A 17939-nucleotide genomic window follows, 5' to 3' on the forward strand; every position below is an offset into this window, starting at 1 on the left:
ATCATAAGTTTTTTTTTACAATCTTTGTGTATTAAGTAAAAAGTTAATTTAAGAAGTGTCTCAAAACAAAAAATATTTCCCAAAACAGTATAACAAGGGGGACAATATCCATAAAAGCAAAGCAAAAAAAATTCAATAAACTAGCACAGAGAAACAACGCTCTCAATGTTGAAGAACGAAATAAATTGGGAAAGATAGATGGTTTCTCTTAAAATGAATATGAACCACAATCGAATTTTTTTTTATATAAAAATATACATTTTAGATGCATATTTTAGGTTAAGTAAAAAGTGAGAAGAGCACTGCAGGGTTAGGATCCTGTAGGCATAGGGTTCACCTGTTAAAGCCTATGCAGGGGCTGGAAATAAGTTATTTAAAAAAATGAAAATAACATTACGGAAAGACGGACTGTTCATTAATGTAGAAAAGATTCGTTTTTTCCAAGAATAAACTTCAACTTTGGATTTACTTTGACAAGAACGAAATAGTTGCTAGTAATTATTTAAACAAGGATGACAACATCCATAAAAGCGAAGCTCTGAAACGGTAAGACAAACGGACATTAACACTTGTATAATGTCAGAACTGAATAATCAGAATGTAAATGTATAAGAGTCAAAGCAAAATTGTAAGCAAATTTGTTAAAAAACGGCATTGTTTATGGACATACTTACATTTTTAGGACTTGATTATAGAGTTGCTTTGCTTATAATATTGTACTTTGTTGTCCCAGGAATCAGTATATCAAAAATCAGACCAATCGGATAATTAGGTAACATACAAATTTGTTGTTAAAATTGTAAAAAAAAATCAACATATTTTAAATGGACGTACGGACATTCTGGTAATGATTATAGAGTTGCTACGCTTTCTAACTCGTACCTAACTTCTATAGGAATCATCATGCAAAGTTTGAAATCGATGGGACAATTCTAACATGCCTACATTAACGACAAAATCATCTGTTACGGACGGACGTACGGACGGACGACCCTAATTATAGAAAAGCTTCGCTTTTAAAAGGATGGTATCAAACACTTTTAATAGGTTAACCTAAAATGATATCTAGGCAAACCTAACTTTTATCTGGTCATATTAAGAATAAAATTAATAGAAATAACCTTGAACTCTCATTTACAAATAATCCTAAACTAAAGTTTATGTGTAAGGTCTTGTTAGAAATTAATTAGAAATTTTAATTAGTCATATTTTGTGCAAATGAAATATTCTATGTTAAAATTCGCGTCACTTTTGCGAGAATGTGCTAAATTAACCCTTTGCTGATCATATCTATAGAAAATTTTTAGCTATAAATTTGAGAATAATATTTAAAAGGTAAAATTTATATAAAAAAGTTATAAATGCGAGAGAATATTTTTTTATTTAACTTAAAAGACTGGAAACTGCCAAACGGCTGAACGCACAGTAGAAACGGCTTCGTAATGCCTGCAGCATGTCTTTTATAACACAAACCTTATATTGTACGGCTAATGCAAGCGGCCTTATTAAACGCGCGTTAAATATGAGCTTTCCTTGTTCATTATCTGGTATTAATTATTTGTAGGCAATGTTGTTCCTTTAATAAATAATCAGCGACTGCGCCCCTAGAGGCACTTGAGGGGGAGGGAGGAATTTAATTCGACAAAAAAAAATTATTTTAGTTTTAAAAAGAAAAAGTGGCGATTTCTCTTGGGAAGGTGGTGGTGTCCCCCATAATGGTTGTAAACCTTCCAAGGACTTATGAGAAGCTTCACTGTAAAGGAGACCCATATCAGTTCAGCGGTTAGCGAGATCCTTCGCTACAGACAGACAAAATTTACTTCTTTATATGTATAACTAGCGGCTTCGCCCCTAGCCTCTAGGGGCTTTGCCCCAAGAGGTTTGATCAACCTAATTTTTTGTATTTTAGATTTAAAAAGGAAAGTAAAAAAAATTTTTTTTTTGGGTGGGGGGTATTTTTCATTTTTTTGGGGGGTTGGGGGTGTCCCACCCCCCAAGAAAATAGCTTAAAACCATCACAGGACCAGTAGGTTTATTCCCTGAAGAGTAGAGCCCTATCGGTTCAGTGGTTACTGAAATCTTAAGCTTCAGACGGACAGACAGACGGACAGACGGACAGACGGACAGACAGACGGACAGACATCGTTCTACTTTGTATTATAGATAGGATAAAGATTTTCTATTTTTGATATTTTGTTGAGTTGAACAGTAAAGGGTTACTGCAAAACGAGGAATGAGAAACTGTCCCAATTTTGTATAACTTTAGCGGAACAAGTTCCAATTACGTCATATTTTTCTTTCCCGAAAAAGAGAAGGGGGAAAGAAAAAAAAGGGAAGGGGGGAAGAAAAAAGAGATGGGAGAAAAGAGGTTTTCCCCATCTCTTTTGAAGAGATTTTCTTCCCCCCCTCCCTTTTTCGGGAAAGAAAAAAATGACGTAATTGGAACTTGTTCCGCTAAAGTTATACAAAATTGGGACAGTTTCTCATTCCTCCTGCAAAACTATTTGCATGCAAAGGAAAAGTGTGATTCCAAATGGTTGTGCGCAAGATTCAAACCATTTTTTTTCTATCTCAACTAATCCAGAAGCGTACACAGGGTTGGAGCCGGGGGGGAGGGGATTGATACAAAATACGCCTTCACAGTTAAGGAATGCAGGGAAGGAGGGGACATTGCGCTGTTTATTACACTGGTCACCATAGTTTTACAAAGACCATTTTGAATTTTGATTGTTTGTTTCATTAAAATCACTGTTCAAACATTTCAATCACTAATTGTAATCTACAGAAGAATTTATCGGCCATTGTCTTATCCCTATAGGTCACTGTAAAGAATGAGCTAATTGTTTTTTTTTTACAAAAAATACGTACAAGTTTTTATTTTATTTTGAAAATCTTCCCCCCTAATCAATCCTTGAACGACATAGTGTTTCTATTAAACATCCTTTTTGAAAGTCCTGTGTACGCCCTGGCTAATGGTAAGTGCATAGGACACTACAAATGTTATGCTATATGATAGAAATATTACATGTTATGACAATGCCAGCAAGGATATATTTGTATATATATTTAAGTCATAACCATAGCTTGTCCCGTTGGTGCCTTTTATGCAATAATAGTTGGATCTACTGCAGTTCACGGTAAAATATTGCTGGTAAGCAATATTTCCAAAAATCTATGAACTTTAAAGGCTGCTAGCTGTCAAACGGCTGAACGTACAGATCATACCCGCACACCATTTTAGGCGGCATAAGAAGGCCTACAAATAATCTGGAATAGCCAAGATCCAATTATGCACAGGGAAAGCTTCACTCAAGAAAAATAGGTATTTTTCGCGCATTTCTCTGCACTGGGAGATAATTATGCATTATTGATTTATGGCTATTTCAGATTATTTGTAGGTCTTCTTATGCCGCTTAAAACAGTGTGCGGGCATGATCTGTACGTTCAGCCGTTTGGCAGCTAGCAGCCTTTAAAATTAATAGATTTTGGAAATATTGCTTACCAGCAATATTTTACCGTGAACTGCAGTAGATCCTAATAGTTAAATAAGAAGCTCTATATAGTGCCTGTTATAAAAGGGATAAATAAAAAAAACTTTTGGCCGAAAAATCCCGTCTGACATCAAATTAGAATAACGAACATTCGGGATAATTCGGTCAAAAGTTTTTGAATTTTTCCCTTTTTTTACAGGCACTATAAAAAGCTTTGTTAAATAAAGAAAATATTAAATAAATAAATATTATGAAAGAATATAAAATGCATGACATATTTAAAATGCTATGGATACTGTTATAGTCTTATGCAATACTTAGATAAACAGTACTATGGCCATATGGATTATCCCCCTTACTGTTTAGTGAACCACAAAACCCCTTTCCCCTTATTTTGACACTTAATAAAGAGTTTTAAAACCGAAGCTTTTTCTATAATTATGGTCGGTTATTCCGCCCGTCCTTCCTCCCGTAACAGTATAACTCTATTCGTTAATTTAGGCATGTTAGAATTGTCTTATAAATTTAAAACTTTCGATGGTGATTCCTGTAGTAGTTAGGTACGATTTAGAAAGTGTCTATATGTTATAAGTGAAGCATCTCTATAATCAAGTCCTGAAAATGTAAGCATGTCCTTGGGCACTATTCTGTATCTAAGCAGTTTTTCAACAGTACTTACAATGTTGTTTCGACATTTTTACATTTATATTCTGATTATTAAGTTCTCCCACGGTTTCAGGGCTTCGCTTTTATGGATTTTGTCATCCTTGTTTTATATGCAAATATGTTTTGTTGTGTAAGTTTTTTTGTGGTCCAGTAACATTAAGAGGAATATTGCTAGTACTTTTGTAAAACTTTTGTTAAATCAAGTACTGGCGCCTAGTTTTAAAATATCGATTTTGTATTTTCTTGCAAGCATTAAAACTTTTTGTATTTTAATTTAGTTTTATGCAAGGAAATTATACTTAATAGTTCATATATGGCAAAACATTTTTTACAGTAATAAAAGAAAGTAAGATTTTTCCCGTATGGCTTCAAAACCGATTAATATCCGCAGGATAAGAACCGGTTCTAAGCCATACTAAAAAATCTTGTATTGCATCGTATTACAGACATTTTTCACGAATATAAAAATAAAAACCATGAAATAAATACCAGTTTTATGAGCCCTGTCCTTCGGCCCCTCGGGACTAACAAAATTGGTTTAAATTTCCTATTTTTTTTATATATCCGCGGGAAGCTGTCTATAATACGATGCGATCAATAACCATTGTTATCAATACCTCATTTAAATCCCATATTTAAGAAGAAATCAAATTAATAGTTATTTCTTGCATCGTATTAAGAACGGCTTTCCGCGGATACAGAATGTACAATTATAAGATTAAAACCATTTTTTAGGCTAAAAAACTCGCTTTAATCTTATGATTGTACATTACTATATTCGTAAAAAACTGGATATAATACGATGCTAGACATAGTATTTTCGTATGGATGAGAACCGGATTGGAATGAATACGAGAAAGAAATGTTATAAAACTCACCTTAGGACCAAATGATGAAAGTTTGAGTACACACTCGACAGTGAACATGGTGGTAAATATCAAGTTCAAATCACTCAACACATCCATAAACTCCAGCGGAGCACCTTGAAACTGAAAAACAAGTTATTGGATTAGAGTTTACCAGCTTAACATAATATTTATACTAGCGGCTATGCCTCTAGAGGCTTCTAGTGGGTCTTGAGGTTGGGGGACGGATGGTTATCTTAGTTTTAAAAAGTAAAAGTAATTTTTTTTAAGGGGACATTTTTTTCTAGATATATTTTGGGAGAGTGGTGGTATCCTCCCCCAAAATAGTTATAACCCTTCCTAGGACCTTTGAAAAAAAACATCGGAAAAAAGAACCATATCGGTTCAGCGGTTTGCGAAATTATTGGGTACAGACAGGAAGACAAACACAAATTCTGATACTATATGATGATATTAGAGTTTAATTATGGTTATTTTCTCCTAAAGTATAATTTAAGAAATCATTTTTCAGACTATTTTAACATATTATAAGCCTATAGTGCCTATAAAAAAGAAGTCTTAATGGCGTACCTTTGGTCAATTAAAATGTATACTGGCCTGCCATTGGTAATTTAGTCTGTGTATTGGCCTATAATTGGTCATTTGTATTGTATGACGTCATTTTTTTATAGGCACTATAAACAGCCCTGCTTTATTTATCTGAATGTAAATGCAGATGCAAATTGTGTGTGTGTGTGTATTCCCAAAGGTCTAAAATATTGAGCTTTTCCTTGTATCTTTTTTAAGCTACACCCCTTATGTGCAGTAAAGGGTTTTAATCACACGAAGAGAGTGCAATAAGTAGGTATCTTGAGGAATAAGTTAATTGACGGAAAATTTCTAATTATGATTAACAAAATAGCCTTTCAGTAGATTGAAATAGTTGGTTGAAATGTTTAATTCAACAAATCAAAATTTAATTAAAGTTTTCATACTTTTAAAGCCAACGAATGAGATGATGTGTCTGTAACACCTTATGAACTATTATAGTTTACAGTCCAATTTTCCCTTTCTCCCTGGCAATAAGAGATTTTAAGTAACATGCAGATTTGGAAAAAGACTTATAGATCACATCCATGAAGAGCATTCCACATTTTTGAAAAAATCCAGTTTTAAACTTTTTACTGTTAAAGAAGAAAATTTAAACTGTTTGGAACTAGTGTAATTAATTTTGCTATATGAATTAGAAATTTATAAGGTTATCATCATAAAATATCTGAATAAAATTGAAACTATACTTTTTTTTAAAATTCAGAAGAATGATATCATTAAAGTAATTCTAAATTGTTTTAATCTAAGAAGATGAGCGTATTAATTTTTAAGAACTGCTTTCTTCTATTCTATCAATGATGCTAAAAACTTTACAAAAATTCAGGCAATTGAAGTAAATCTGATGCTGATTCAACTGCAAGCTCTTTAAAGCAGAGAAAGAGGGGACAATAGGCTGTTTATTACACTAGTCCCCAAAGTTTTATAGTAACGTTTTCTTGATTGTTGGCTCAACAACTTTGGGAACTTTAGTGAATTTTGATTGGTTGGTTAATTAAGTTAAGTGTTCAAACGTTTAAACCACTGATTTTAATCTACAGAAAGGGTAATTTTGTGTTTCAAGGCAATTGTCTTATCCCTATAGATCTCTGTCTTCAAAGAATATTTTTATCCTTGTCCACTCTGTTGAATATTCAAGAGTTAGGACAAACAATTACGCAAAGCAAAGTCAGCCAGGCAAGGTAAAGGTGAATTAAATTTCAGGCACACATACATACACCCACACGCACACACACAAACACACACACAGGCAACAGAAGCCTCTCTCCACATATTTCTCAAACAACTTCAAATATCACATTGTACAAAAGTAAAATTCAGAATTGTTGAGTTTAAAGGTCCTTTCCCCCTTTTTAATATGCCTAGGAGTTTAAGGGGGGGGGGGGGGATAAGCCATTGCTTAAATGAGGATTAAAGAGGTGGATTGTAAAGATGTTGAGAGCACAGTAAATTTTATTTGGAAATTTCAATTGAAAATTGAAAGAAAAGAATCTAAAAAAAATAAAAAATCTTTTTTGTGCTTAACATTTTTGCTTTTATGCACTGGTAACAAAATAGTTAGATTCCTATCTTTGATCAAATTTCGACCTTAGGAAGGCGTTTGACAGTGTTATACATAGCTGACTATTAACAAAGAACACAGTAATAGTGTCTGACTGATTATGACGTAACAAAAAAAATTAGCCAATGAGAGGCCGTTATTGACCAATTGTAAAATCTATAGTGGCCTCTCATTGGCTAATTTTTTTTGTTACGTCATAATCAGTCAGACACTATTACTGTGTTCTTAACAAATCAAGTTAATTTCTCTTACAATAATTTTGACAGAAAGAAAATAATAAAATAAAACAGAATTGATTTTCTAAAACAGGGGGCTCCGTCAAAACCTTTAATATGTTGTATCCTGTTTCATGTCTTTCTTAGCAAAATAGATGTAAAATGTAATCATTCCTACTTCCATTTAAAATTAACTGTGAGACTGTGAGGGGGCCAATGGGGCACTGGAAAATATGAAAAGTTTATAAAGTTGAAGGATTCTTTAGATTTGTGTGAGAAGTTTGTAACCACGGGGCAAGCAAACCAATCAACAAATTTGATACCCTCACAAAAAATGGAGGAAGCAATCCATTTCAAATTTATTTACTTTTTACCATTTAAAGTTCTGTTGAGTGAGTTGGGTTTGGGTTATTGCGATGATTTGGAATAAAATCAGAAAGATAAATGATTTAAAATATTAAAATCAACCATTTAAAATAATTACTCATTGTATTTCTTAAGCCAAAATTTTTGCTTTTCTGATTTGGGATAAAATTAATTTGTTTTCCGGTGATCTATCACTAAATTCTTCCATTTTAGTTGATTTTCTATTGATTTTTTTTTCAATGTACAAAGTTTTTGAACGACAGACAACCTGACCGACAAGAAATTATTGCAGAGAAAATGCTTTCCACTATGGCTAAGAAACCGAGTAATATCCGGAGGATTAGAACCGGTTCTCAGCCGTTCTAAAGAATTGTGTATAGCATCGTATCATATCCAGATTTATACGAATATTAAAATGAAAAATCATAAAATTAAAATTGAGAGGCCAAAGGCCCGGGCTAACAAAACTGGTTTTAATCTTATAAATGTACATTTTTATATTCGCGGAAACAGGTTTATAATACCATACGATAAATAACTATTAAAGAAAACTTACTTTGCACATGAGTAGAATAGTGTTGAGTATAATGAGCAACATGATGAAGTTCTCGAATGGTGGCGAGGTGACCAACCTCCAGATGTGGAACCTAACCCCCGCCTGGCTCTCTGGTACGTACACCTCGGCGGGCTTCGTCTGCACCACGTACGTTATACAAGATTTCTAAATAAACAAAAAATATTAAAAGGAAATATAGCTATTGCGAAGCTTTTTATAGTGCCTATAAATATTGACGTCATACTGGCCTACCATTGTCCAATTAAAATGTTTACTGGCCTGCCATTGGTAGTCTAGTCTGTGTATTAGACTGTTATTGGTCATTTGTACATTTGTATGACGTCATTTTTTATAGGCACTATAAAGAGCTTCAACTATGGTGTTTATTAATTTTAAAAATAAATTTCAGCAGTTAAGCTACTCTTAAAGTTAACAAGGTTTGTCTGTCATTGGTCTGTAATCCTTAACTTACTTTTCTTTTCTTTACCTTCCTTTATCATTTCTCATTAGAGCAAAACAATAGAGGAAAAAGGGGTTCAATACTGGATGTACCCACCCCGTGGACCTTGTGTCAACTATCAATTGGGTCTTTGAATATCAGTGAATATAGTGTTGCATATATTAACACAGCCAAGTCGATGAAAAATAGCAACAAGCAATTTTCTAGCAGACAAAAAAAGTTCGCCAACACTGGATCCAGGTAGTTGTCTGGGTTATACATCTATGATTATATATTTATTAATATTTTCTCTTCCCCTTAGAATTCTCATTCAGTTAACCCTTTCTTTCCCATACAATGTCTTCATTAAATCGTAAATTCTTATACTCTTATCTTAATAATCTAACATATTGGCAATATTGGTTTTAAAAGATGTGTTAAAGACTGTAGAAGGAAAAGAGTAATTTATTTGTAAGGAATACCTCTTGGGATTAGAAAAAAATGCTCAACTCTACAAAAAGGATTTGCTATCCAAAGCCTGTCGGCGAAATTCATTACAATGCCAATGGATTATCACTCCCACCCCCTGCCCTGCCCACCTGTTTCAAGAAAGTTATTATTATTATTAAGTTAAAATCAGCATGTTTTAAATGGACGTATGTTTTAAATGTTTAAATGTTTAAATGTTTAAATCGTACCTAACTGTTATAGGAATAATCTTGCAAAGTTTGAAATCGATAGGACAATTCCTAAAATTAACAAAAAGAGCAAGCGGTTACGGATGGGATAAAGGACTGACCCTAATTATAGAAAAGTTCTTTTATGCTTTGCAGTTTTACTGAAATAAAGGTGGTCCATGGTTTATCCACTGGTAATTTAGGCGACCATGCCAGCAGCCTTTCTCATAAAACTGAACTGAGCTTTGAGAGACAGCTTTATAAATTTTAATTCCTCGTAAGATCAAGAAAAGTTTATTTAAGCTTTGCAGTTTTAGGTGAGTGAAAAAGAGGCGGAATCCACTGGTGATTTATGCGACCCTGTCAGCAGCCTTTCTCATAAAACTGAACTGAGCTTTGAGAGGCAGTTTGACAGGTTTGCACTTTTATTGTTATTGTTGCATGTAGTATTGTGTTCTCCTGCAGGGAGTAAGGGAGGGGACAGTGGATCGAATATTTAATTTTAAGGAGCCTCAGACTTTGGGTACTGGCTTAAATGGAATATGCAATAATTTAGCAGGTTCTAACTGACTTTGGGTACTAGCGCATCATTGCCGCTAACTCGCTGAGTTAGTTTTGAATATAGCAGACAGAAAAATTTATAACTTTTTTCTTATTTTATAATTTTCTAAATTAGATTAACACATCCTTTACAATTTTCTTCAAATTTTCTGGATAAATCTGGATTTCAGCGAAAACTATAAAATTGAATTAATTGCTCATTGTCCCCTCCCTTACTCACTGGCTCTGTGCATCCATCCCCCTCCTTGTCACACCATACCATTCTCAAGCGAATACAAAAATCAAGGCTATCAATATTTCAGGTAGTATTACCAGGAATGAACAGGGAGGGGGGGGGGGGGATAAAAGTGTGATAACCTCCTCTCCCCAAAAACGAAAACCGTAGGTACTCCAAAATGTTTAGAATTTTTTTTTATTTTATCCCTCCCCCCCCTAAAAAATTTACCCCTACTTCGCTACGAGCTTCGCGCGCCATTTTACCACACCCAAACCCGAATAAAAATTACCCTACCCCTAAATAAAAAAAAAACTTTTGTCGTCCTTGCAGTATTACCTTTCTTTTACTCACATTTTCTTCACTTAACATGTCCCCTCCATGTTATATTATATTATAAAATAATATGTCAACACATAGCTTCCAGGTTTAGCGCACAGTAACCATTTCTTTATCTATCAAATAATCCAAGTTGTTTTTTTGATTGGTCTGCGTGACTTGCATATTTGTGAACCATCAATGTAAAAATTGCATTTATATGGAGTGGACATTTGCATTTGCAAGTGATTTCACGTCATTTTCCTTTACGTGCAAAATTGTTGCGCTTTTCGAAAAGTGTATTGTGCGAATTAATTTGAGAATTCCCAACTTGCATGAATTTTGTGTAGAAGGTCAGGGATCTAAAGGGATAAGACAATGGCCGATAAATTGATGTACATCTTAATTGATGATACATAAAATTATATTGAAATTATGGGTTGAACCGTTTGTGCACTCATCTTAATGAATCAACCAGTCAAAATTCACTAAATTCCCCAAAGTTGTTAAGCTAAAAAATAAGAAAACGTTATTATAAAACTTTGGGGACTAGTGTAATAAACAGCTCATTGTCCCCTCCCTCTCTGGTAAAAGGTATTATTTTCACAATAACACTTTGTGGTGCACTAAATTTGCATCTTTTCATAAACATTATATCTATTTTTATTGACTCAAGTCCTGACAATCAAACAAAGTATGACAAATCTTATTTTTATTCCAGTTTATTGCTTGAAGGGATTGTTCTACGATGATAATTTTATTTTAGATTTTATATTGTTTAAGGGGGGGGGATTAAGATAAAAATCTGGTGCTTGCTTACATGTGAAGACCGGAGCACCGAAAACCCCCCCCCCCCGCTTAGTTTTGACAAAAATCAAAAATAAGGGGGGGGTAGTTTTTTAACCCCCCGCTTAGTTTTGACAAAAATCAAAAATAAGGGGGGGGGGGGGTAGTTTTTAACCCCCCCCCTTAATTTTGAAGAAAATCAAAAATAAGGGGGGGGTAGTTTTTTCACTGTACAACACGCCAGAAAGTTGAGTGAGGTAAATCAAGAAAATCCAGTATACCAGAGGGGAAACCTTATTACAGGGATATTCATGTTTTGGGGCATAATTTCCTTATTTATTGACTTTGGCCAGTAAAAGGTTTTAATTTTGCGCAAAATTAAAACCTTTTACTGGCCAAAGTCAATAAATAAGGAAATTATGCCCCAAAACATGAATATCCCTGTAATAAGGTTTCCCCTCTGGTATACTGGATTTTCTTGATTTACCTCACTCAACTTTCTGGCGTGTTGTACAGTGAAAAAACTACCCCCCCCCTTATTTTTGATTTTCATCAAAATTAAGGGGGGGGGTTAAGTCTTTGCCTTGCTGAGCACTTTGCCTCCTTGCCGTTTTCCAGACATTAAAAAACTGACCCCCCCCCCTTATTTTTGATTTTTGTCAAAACTAAGCGGGGGGGGGGGGTTTCGGTGCTCCAGTCTACCACATGTAAGCAAGTACCAAAAATCTTAATAGGGGGGGATATTTATAATTGGGAAATAGTATGTGGCATCCTAAATTAGGGGTTAAATTTTTATGAAGAGCGTAAAATCTAATATATTTTAAAAAATTTATTTGGGTTGTAAACAACCGCCCCCCCCCCCCCCTTAGACGCCCTTGCACTAACATTATTGTTGTATCATAAGAACAAAGAGAAAATTTTGTTCAGTTAAATAACTAAAATACTAAAAAAAAATATACTAAAAACTTAAATAAAGTTTTTTGAAAAATACCTAATTATGTAATCTTAATCAAATCAGTACGTTGACAAATATTAACAAAATAGTATTGTAACTTAATATTTTTTTTGCTAATAAAATAACCTAAACTAACCAACAACTTTGTCAAATACCCTTCATGGAACAACCACTTCCAGTGAAAATATTTACCAATAAACTTTTTACTCAATTAGTAATTGTGGACATTAATTATTGTAATGTGCTCATATTTCATTTCTCATTTTACTTTATAGTAGCGAAGCAATTCTACATATATAATCATGTCTGTTAGTCTTTTCAGTAACGTTGTGTTTTCTGTAAATGTCAATAAAAGCAAAAAATAATGAGAAGATGTTCAAAAGCTTTTAACTGATAAAATAGCAAAAAGATTGTCTTAATGTTGTCAGTGTGATATCCACTGGATTATACCCTGTTCTCAACCATGCTGAAAAATTATGTTTTGCATCGTATTACAGACACTAAACCCCGATTATTAAAATAAAAATTATTAAAATTAATAACAGTTTTGTTATACCAGGCCGTCAGCCCCTCGGGGCTTAGAAAACTGGTATTTATCTTACAAGTTTTCATTTTAATATCCGTGGAAATCCGTCAATGATACGACGCGATAAATAACTAATCTGTAATTAGTAGGGAGAAATTAATTTTGCATTAAATAATTTTCAATATTGATGTTTCTGTCATTGTATTAATTGGATGACAAGTGTTTGTGATAAATTTGTCATAAACAAACTTTTAATTATTCTAATTCTAATATTTCTTCTCTAATAATATTTAGAAATATATTTCACAATTTATTTAAAATATGAATATGCCATTGAACATTCATTTTTTATGTTAATTCGGAAATTAATCGATTTTTAATTGTATCAAATCACAAATCCTTTGTATTGATTGAAAGTACAAAATTTAAAACAAAATCATATTTCAACTCCTTTTACCTAACGATTTTTTTTCTCAACTGAAATAAATACCGACAAACACACCCGAGGTGGATTCTTAAAAAATTAGGCTCGCTACTCGCTGGTGAGGCATAATTATCTTTGTGAAAAATACTCCAAAATCACATACAAAATCTACAAAAATTAAATAAAATCATCAAAGGGTTATAAACATAAGATTTTGTTTAATTTTTGTAGATTTTTAATGTGATTTTGGAGGATTTAAAAAAACAATTTCGACTCAACAGTGAGCAGCGACCCTATTTTTTTTTAAGAATCCACCTCAGAATATATGACTTCATTAAAGAGTCTTTCTATATCTTTATAAAACTTACTCTCTAATATGATGTTTTTCTATTGTTTAATCTTATTTTTTTCTATTTTTGTTTTACTTATATGGCCTGTATGAAAACAATGTGTGAATAAACATTACTGCATACTTCCTACCTTTTAGGAACCTGTCATTTGGGAAGAAAATCATATACAACAAGCATGTCAATAAAAATTTGACTGTACATTTAAATGTATATAATATTCATTTAATTCATTATTTTATGTATGTACATCCAAGAATAATAAATCAAATCTAATCTAACCTGATTCTTATCAATATTATCAGTAAGCTCGGCCTCTCCCAGCTCGTTGAAGGTGACGATGACCAAGGCGACGAAAATGTTGACAAAGAAGAATGGAAAGACAACAAAGTAGACGATGTAGTAGATGGCCATCTCTGTCCTGTACCACGGGTAGGGTCCCTCGTCCTCGTATGTTGAGGACATTGAGTCTTGTAGCACACTAAAATAAATAACTTTGTTAGAAAAATCAAATATAACTTTGAAAAATTTGTTGAGGCCTTTCGATTTTTTTCTGATTTTAGAACTAGTAGGTTGATTTACATAAAAAAGGTATAATTTTTATAGTTATGATATGATATTTAATCCTGTGCAACTGCGCGCCTCTTGCACGGCAGCTTGCAGGCCTACATGACCATTTGCACCAACATACATTACATTAATGGCCTTAATAATAACCTTATTAATTACAAAATTTTAAGCTAGGGGCGCTAACTCGCTGCTGGTGCCAGTACAGCGAGTTAGCAACAATGTTTATTAAAAATTATAATAATAAATCAATGTAGGCTGCAGCTGCTGGACAGTTACACTTGACCCACTCTTTCTGGTTCCTCCTTAGCCAAAAACTGGTCGGCTCTTAGAGGTCCTGCGGGCGTGCAGGACCCTTCTGGGGTTCCAAATTTGCAATTTACTAAGCTCTAAAATAAGGATTCCCAATAACTTTGAATCACTTTAATATGATTTTACTTATTATATCCTTTCCATAAAAATAAATATTAAACTCAGGGATCTAAAGTGATAAGACAATGGATGATAAATTGATGAACATCCCTAAGAATGCTACACAGAATATACCTTCTGAAGATTACAATTAGCGGTTGAAACGTGCGAAGGCTAAACTTAATAAACCAACAAATCATAACTAAATAAAAGTCCCTAAAGTTGTTAAGCCAAGGAATAAGAAAACCTACTTAATGTTATTCTAGAAATCATAAGTCCAATATTTAACTTGACCTATTTATAGTAAATACATACAGCAATATCATACACAATATCATACTTTTCTAAGGAAAAGGAAAGTAATTTTATCAATTTTTTTTTTTTATATTATCAATTTCACCGATTTCTACGTTATAATGGATTTTTATATCTAAGTTTTACTAGTTATGTTTTAAAGAAAACATTTTAAAGTCATTCGGCAGTTATGATCCCATTTATTTAATGCTTGAATTATCCTAATATATTAAGTACTAAGGTTTTATTTTATCTAAAGCTTAAGATTTTATTAACTACTAAACTGTTTGAGTTCTCCTTTATAGAAAAGCTTCACATAGGTCACGGGATGGTTATATATTTAATCCTTGGAATGGTTTTAGGCTATTTCTCTGTGTCCTATCTACCATTTTGAATACAGACCTCTTCAGATGCTAGACGCGCAGCCGCTAGTTTTAAATAATATTCAATGTAATTCCATAAAAAGGTCTATTTGAATGAAAGATATATGTATGTTTTTGTTGGAAAGTTATTCCTCTGCATAAGATATAAAGTGTGTTTTAATTTCAAGGTACAAAAATATTGCTTTTTTAACCCACTTACTATTGACAAAGTCAATAAGCATATTTAATTTTCTTCATTGACGTGGTACATTTTGTATTCGGAAAAAATATTGAGCATTTTTAAATTGTGCCTTAACACCTGTTTTTCCGAAGTGCCTTATTTTTGAAGTTTAATGGAACATGACCAGTTTAAGGGTGATACAAAATGTAAATCAATAAAGAAAATGAGATAATGATTATTAACTTCTGTCAATGGTAAGTGGGTCAAATAAGGCAATACTTTTGTTCCTTTTAACAAAAACACTCTGTAGATTCACAAAAAATATATATACCATCATATTTTTTATGTAATTCCAGCTTATTTTTAACAAGTAAAAAATGCACTTTAAGAACATTAAAAAGATTATCTCTTTTAAGTACACAAACAGTTTCATATTAGCATAATCCATTTAAATATTCATGCTTAAAAGAAAATTTTTAATGTTTAATTTCAAAGTAACAAGCATTAATATCCATAAATAGCGCAGCTATATGTTTTCATGGGTAAATAACTTTGGTACGTTTGTATATATTTCTAACCTAATTAAAGAGTAGCTGCACTGCTAATAAATCTCAAAAATTTTGGGGACAATGGTCCCCAAAATTTTATAATAACGTTTTCTTATTCGTTGGCTTAACAAATTTGATTGGTTGATTCAATAAGTTGAGTGTTCAAACGTTTCAACTACTAATTTTAATCTACGGAAGGGGTAATTTTTTTGTATCATCATTGAGGATGTACATCAATTTATCGGCCATTGTCTTATCCCTTTAGATCCCTGAATAAATCTAGTCATGTGTATTGTATAATTAATATGACATTGAATACTTGTAATGCCATATATATCACATATATGTTAGGATTTCAGAGTTAGAACAGGTTTGATCACAGAAACCTGACATAACATAGAACTATACCATAGATCCAGGAATCTAAAGGGATACGACAATGTTCGATAAATTAACGTACGTCTTTAATGATGATACACAAAATTACTCCTTCTGTAGATTACAATTAGTGGTTGAAACGCTTGGACACTCAAGTGAATGAACAAACCAATCAAAATTCAATAATAGTTGTTCAGCCAAAGAATAAGAAAATGTTATTATAAAACTTTGGGGACTAATATACTAAACAGCCCAATGTCCCCTCCCTCCCTGGATAGAACTAAGCCATAGAAAATGAAAACAGGGGACATAATTTAACTATTTAGCTCTAATTTGTCCCTATACCAGGATATTGGAGGATTTTATATTTGTAGTATCTTTCTTATTCTATGGTAAGGTTTCTGAACTAAAACATGACAAAGTCTTCAGTGATATTATATATATACATACATATATCAATCAATAATAATCATTACTATACAATTTCATTTAGAAAGCTGGTAGTAGGTTGTATAGTAGGTAATCAGGGATCTAAAGGGATAAGACAATGTCCAATAAATTGATATAAATCCCCAATGATGATACACAAAATTACCCATTCTATAGATTACAATAGGTGGTTGAAACGTTAGGACACACAACTTAATAAACCAACCAATCAAAATTCAATAAAAGTCCCAAAAGTTGTTACGCCATCAAATAAGAAAGCGTTATATTAAAATTTTGGGGACTAGTGTAATAAACAGCCCAATGTCCCCTCCCTCCCTGGGAGGTAGTAGCTACTTAATTGTAAATGGGAAATTAGTAATTAATGGAGAAAGAATTTTAAAGGGAAGGTTCTTGATAGTAATTTGATATAATATATAATTAGTAAAAGCATTTTAATAATAAAATATGTACCATTGTACCTCTTATTTAATTGAACCCTTACTTTACCTAATACTGTACAATAAGCATTAAAATTCGTTTTCTTTATCAAAATGTTCGTTTGTTGCTCAGTTGTGTTATAGGGAAACATTAAAGTAATACAATAGAAGAAGAAGGGGTTAAATAAATGTATATCCCTTCCAGATGGACAATGTGTCGACTTTCAGTTAGGTCTTTGAATATCAGCCAATAGCGTCGTAAATATTAACACAGCCAAGTCGCAACAAAAGCTAGAAGACGAAAAAGGTACCCAACACTGGATCTAGATAGTTATCTAGATTTTATGTCAATATTTATAAGAGAAACCCCAAAGAAATTTATCAGAGACATCGCTAGTTGAATAAATATATATTCAAGATTAATATTCCCCTACGCACCCCAGAATCGTCTTGAGAAAATCCGTAAAATTCAAAAATGAAAGGGTTAATACAACCCTTCGCACAGGAAGTTGAAATTTAAGCCTAATATGTCATTTCTGACCGATATCTAGCCGTTCAGTTAAATTCGGACGTTTAATATAATTGAAAAAGGGAATATAACTCAACGTTCGCTGGCCGTAGAAAAATAATAAAATTTTGAAAATTTAATTCGGAACGTTCTCATAAATATTGTTTAAAATATTCACGCAACCTATTTTTCTGTTTTAGTTTTCCGGAATTTGATTTAGCAAATAATAATTGCCGTTTATTTATATAAAGTAGTAAGAGTTTTTTGT

General features: G+C 32.7%; 1 protein-coding gene across 1 annotated transcript in view; it reads right to left on the reverse strand.

Moving 5' to 3' along the window:
* LOC145317667 (voltage-dependent calcium channel type A subunit alpha-1-like) overlaps positions 1 to 17939 on the reverse strand; it is a 149400-nt gene that overhangs the window by 41562 nt on the left and 89899 nt on the right. Inside the window, exons 21-23 of the mRNA XM_080158828.1 lie at positions 13839 to 14037; positions 8310 to 8474; positions 5036 to 5146 (exon numbers count right to left, since the gene is read on the reverse strand). Of these exons, the coding sequence (XP_080014954.1) occupies positions 5036 to 5146; positions 8310 to 8474; positions 13839 to 14037 (475 nt within the window). The remainder of the gene's footprint in view (positions 1 to 5035; positions 5147 to 8309; positions 8475 to 13838; positions 14038 to 17939) is intronic.

The sequence above is a fragment of the Acartia tonsa genome, chromosome 4, assembly GCF_053477335.1.
Source record: "Acartia tonsa isolate MP-2025a chromosome 4, ASM5347733v1, whole genome shotgun sequence".
Classification (NCBI taxonomy): Eukaryota; Metazoa; Arthropoda; class Copepoda; order Calanoida; family Acartiidae; genus Acartia; species Acartia tonsa.